Source organism: Capra hircus, chromosome 10, assembly GCF_001704415.2.
Source record: "Capra hircus breed San Clemente chromosome 10, ASM170441v1, whole genome shotgun sequence".
In the NCBI taxonomy this organism is placed as follows: Eukaryota; Metazoa; Chordata; class Mammalia; order Artiodactyla; family Bovidae; genus Capra; species Capra hircus.
The window spans coordinates 38,345,550-38,349,263 of NC_030817.1; the positions used below are offsets into that span (position 1 = coordinate 38,345,550).

Consider the following 3,714-nt stretch of genomic DNA (forward strand, 5'->3'; position numbering starts at 1 on the left):
TACAATGAATACCCATATGCCCTTCAGGTATTAACCAATTATGCATATTTTGTGACCAATATGATATAATAATTAACCAATAAATGAATATTTTGTCTGATCACTCTATGTACCTTTTTTAAAGTCATCCGAAAGTAAATTTTGACATCATGATATTTCACCCTCAAATACTTCAACTTCTGTCTCCTAAGAAGAACTTTCTCCTTTATACCCACAAGATCATTTTCATGTCTAAGAGATTGAACATCACATTATAAAATCATCAATACAACCCATTGTGAATTTCTTCAGTTTTTCTAAAAGTGTCCTTCTTAGCTTTCCCTATCCACTCTTCCCCCCACCATCCCCAGTTCCCCTTAAATCTGTGAGCCAGTCAAGGGCCACACTCCACACTGATTGTCATGTCGCTTTGGTTTTCTTTAATCTAGAACAAGCCTCTGACATTTGCTTTTTCACTTTCACGACATTGACATTTTTGAGGAGTGCTGGTTGGGTATTATATGGAAAATGCCGCAATTTAGAATTGTCTGGTAGTTCCCTGTGATCAGATTCGGGTTGTATGTTTGTGCCTCCACTGTGCCACCTCAGGAACCCGTCCTGTTGGTTTGTCTGGTCCTTGGCAAAGCTACAGTCCATCACTGGGTTGAGTTGTGTTCTAGTCTCAATCTAGAGGGATGGGATATGGAGCCTTCTTAACTTCTTCACGTTAAAATTATTTGCAAGTTAGTTTTCCTGGAGAATCTAGACACTTCTGATTTTCTGACTTTTCCATATCTTATATAGCTGCCCAATCAGGAATACTTGACAGAACAATTTCTCTGATTATGAAGAATCAAAGACCAGTGAAGAAGGTTTGTATGCCTTGTAAGAATCACTGTCTCAACTTACCATCTTCCATTCTGGATGAACACTTTTCCCACAGTTTTGGTGCTTTCTTAGTTTCTCTATTATGGGCACTTCAATTTTTGCCTTTAGTATATCCTTGTTATATAATTTCTATATTTTCATTGTGCAAAGTAGAATATACAAAAAAGGAAAACATTACCACTGCTCAGAGTAAATAATAAGTTCTAAGATGTCTAGGTGGTGGTGGTTTGGTCGCTCAGTCGTGTCCGATTCTTTGCGACTCCATGGACTGTAGCCAGCCAGGCTCCTCCGTCCATGGGATTTCCCAGGCAAGAATACTGGAGTGGGTTGCCATTTTTGTCTCCAGGGGATCGTCCCAACCCAGGGATTGAACCTGCATCTCCTGCATTGTCAGGCAGATTCTTTACCATCTGAGTCACCTGGGAAGCCAAGGTGTCTAGATAGCACATGAAAAAAAGCCACTTTCTAACTCTGTCTCAATCACAGTATGATGGCTACACGTCGTGTCCGCTGGTAACTGGCTACAACCGTGTGATTCTTGCGGAGTTTAACTACAACGCCGAGCCCCTGGAAACCTTCCCTTTTGACCAGAGCAAAGAGAGACTTTCCATGTACCTCATGAAGGCTGACATGATGCCGTTCCTCTACTGGAATTTGATGCTGAGGTAAGTATATCACCTGGGGGAGAGGCATACCTGTTAGCAGATTGCGACAGCCTGTACAGGGGATTTGTTTCAAGGAGGCCTTCCGGCTTCAGGAGATATGACCCTGAGCAGGCAAAGGGGATGCACCTTGCTAAGTCATGTCTCATAGATTGGCAGTCTGAGAAGGGTTCTGAAGCCTCAGCCAGACGTGGTGGGCAAGAGGCTGCCCTGGGTGAGAGAAGGAGCCTAGCACGGCTACCACCCACCCACGGGGACACAGCGTCTTCTTTTTATAACCGGCAGTGACCAATTCTCCTGTCTTTCATGCTCTGGCACTCTCTTGCTGCTGCATAGATCATCATCATCATAATCATAGTGAATCACTTTGACCTGTCAAGTACTTTATCATAAGAAAAAGAAAACATACTAATTAAGAGCTAAGCTTTGGAGACCTGTGTTTGAGTCACCTCTGCCACCTACCAGCTATGCGTCCTAGGGCAAGTTGCTTAAACTCTCTGTGTTTAAGTGTCTTATCTGTAAAATGAAAGGAACATTGTCTTCCTCACAGGATGGGATGAATAAGACAATACATAAAGAGACAGGTGCATCGTAGACATTCAATAAGTAAACGGTGACAAACTTAATAATTCTTCTTCCTTGTTGCAAAAAAAAAAAATCTCATTTGACTCTCCCAAACCTTTTGAGAAAGTAAGTCAAAATGTAGACACCAGTGTTTTTCAGCTAGGGATGCTTCTGCTCCCTAGGAGACATGTGACAATATCTGGAGATATATTTTGTTGTTACAGCTGGAGGGGATGCTACAGGCATCTAGTGAGCAGAGGCCAAGGATGCTGCTGAATAGGACTGCCCCCTACCATTGAGAAGGATATGGTCCAAAATGCCAATAGGTTTGGAAACCCAGACCTGTACCTAATTTACGAGCTGCTCAAGGCAGAGAGGACTGCAGCTTGCGCGTAGTAGAGGCTTCGTACAGTTTTGCTGAATTGAGTCAGTATGTCCAGGCTCACATAGCAAGTCAGTGTTAAGGTCAGTTGCACCCTCCTAGACCTGGGTTCTTTCTGCCTTGCTGTCAGTCTTGCTTTATAGCCTGAGAAACAGTGTCTGTGAGCAGCCTGGCTTCCCTTTAAATATCCTGCTGCCTGAAGCCACACCCGTTTTTTCCCATGCAAAGAACTGTTCTGTGTCATTTCTTACAGGGGCTACTGGGGAGGACCAGCGTTTCTGCGGAAATTGTTCCATCTGGGTCAGAGCTAAGGATGGCCCAGCCCTTGCTCTCCCTGGATGGCTTCTGGACTGGAATCACAGCCATGGATTGACCAAGAGCAGCACGAAGAACTCAAAACCCAACCCTATAAAGAATTTACTGCTGGATGACAGTGACTAAATGCCTCCCTTCTCAGTCCCTCCGGGCAGCTCTCATGCAGGCTGCTCAGGACAAGCTTAATTATTTGGAAACATTCAAATGAAATAAAATAGACTTCTATTTTTTAAATAAAAGCTTCCACTGATTGAGATTCTATGAGAAAATTTGATCTTGATTGGTGATATAAAAAGTTCTAGCTGTAGGGAGGAAAAGATTGTGGTGGTGGGATAGTTTACTTGTTACCTACTTTGACTGTTCAACTGAGAGCTGGCATAATTTCACCAGAGCCTGTCTGGATTTATAAAAACAAGAGTTATTTCCAGGGGAAGTATTATTTGAAGCAGTACCTGTGAAGGCTGTGAAGACATGTGGCCTAGGGCTGGCGCTGTGGGGACACAGAGGACTGGCTGCTGCCCCTCTGCTCCTCGACTGTGTTTGTGCCGAGGCCACGTTCTCCCAACCCGTGACTGACACAGAGGGTGCTCATGCTGGCCTGTTCCTACAGGACGTGTAAGTCCTCTACTGGCAACTTTGGCTCCAGAATTGCCCATCAGTCTGGCCAAAGCATCAGGCCAGACTTAGAAGTGCACCAGGCCCGAGGTGGTTCTTTCCCACCCCTCCTTCCTTCCTCCCCCTCTTCCTCTCCCTTCCCCTCGCAGGTGTCCCTCTCACATCATGGTCTGAAAGCCCTCCCTTGCCTTTTCCTGTGCCTTCTCCTTTAGCCTTGACAGACATTTCCTCCACTAAATCTCTTGCAAATCCAATTCTCTCATGGCCCCTGCTTTGCAGAGAATGTATACTTAGTGAGGATGGGGTTGA

General features: G+C 44.6%; 1 protein-coding gene across 3 annotated transcripts in view; it reads left to right on the forward strand.

Annotated features, from left to right (window-relative positions):
• SQRDL (sulfide quinone reductase-like (yeast)) overlaps positions 1 to 3,059 on the forward strand; it is a 53,387-nt gene extending 50,328 nt beyond the window's left edge. For 2 of the 3 annotated variants that reach the window (XM_018054156.1, XM_005709671.3), the window contains exons 8-10: positions 784 to 851; positions 1,354 to 1,532; positions 2,729 to 3,051. In XM_018054156.1, the coding sequence (XP_017909645.1) occupies positions 784 to 851; positions 1,354 to 1,532; positions 2,729 to 2,786 (305 nt within the window). In that variant the 3' untranslated portion in view covers positions 2,787 to 3,051. Of the gene's footprint in view, positions 1 to 783; positions 852 to 1,353; positions 1,533 to 2,728 lie in introns of all 3 variants that reach the window. The other variant, XM_018054155.1, reaches the window with a different exon arrangement.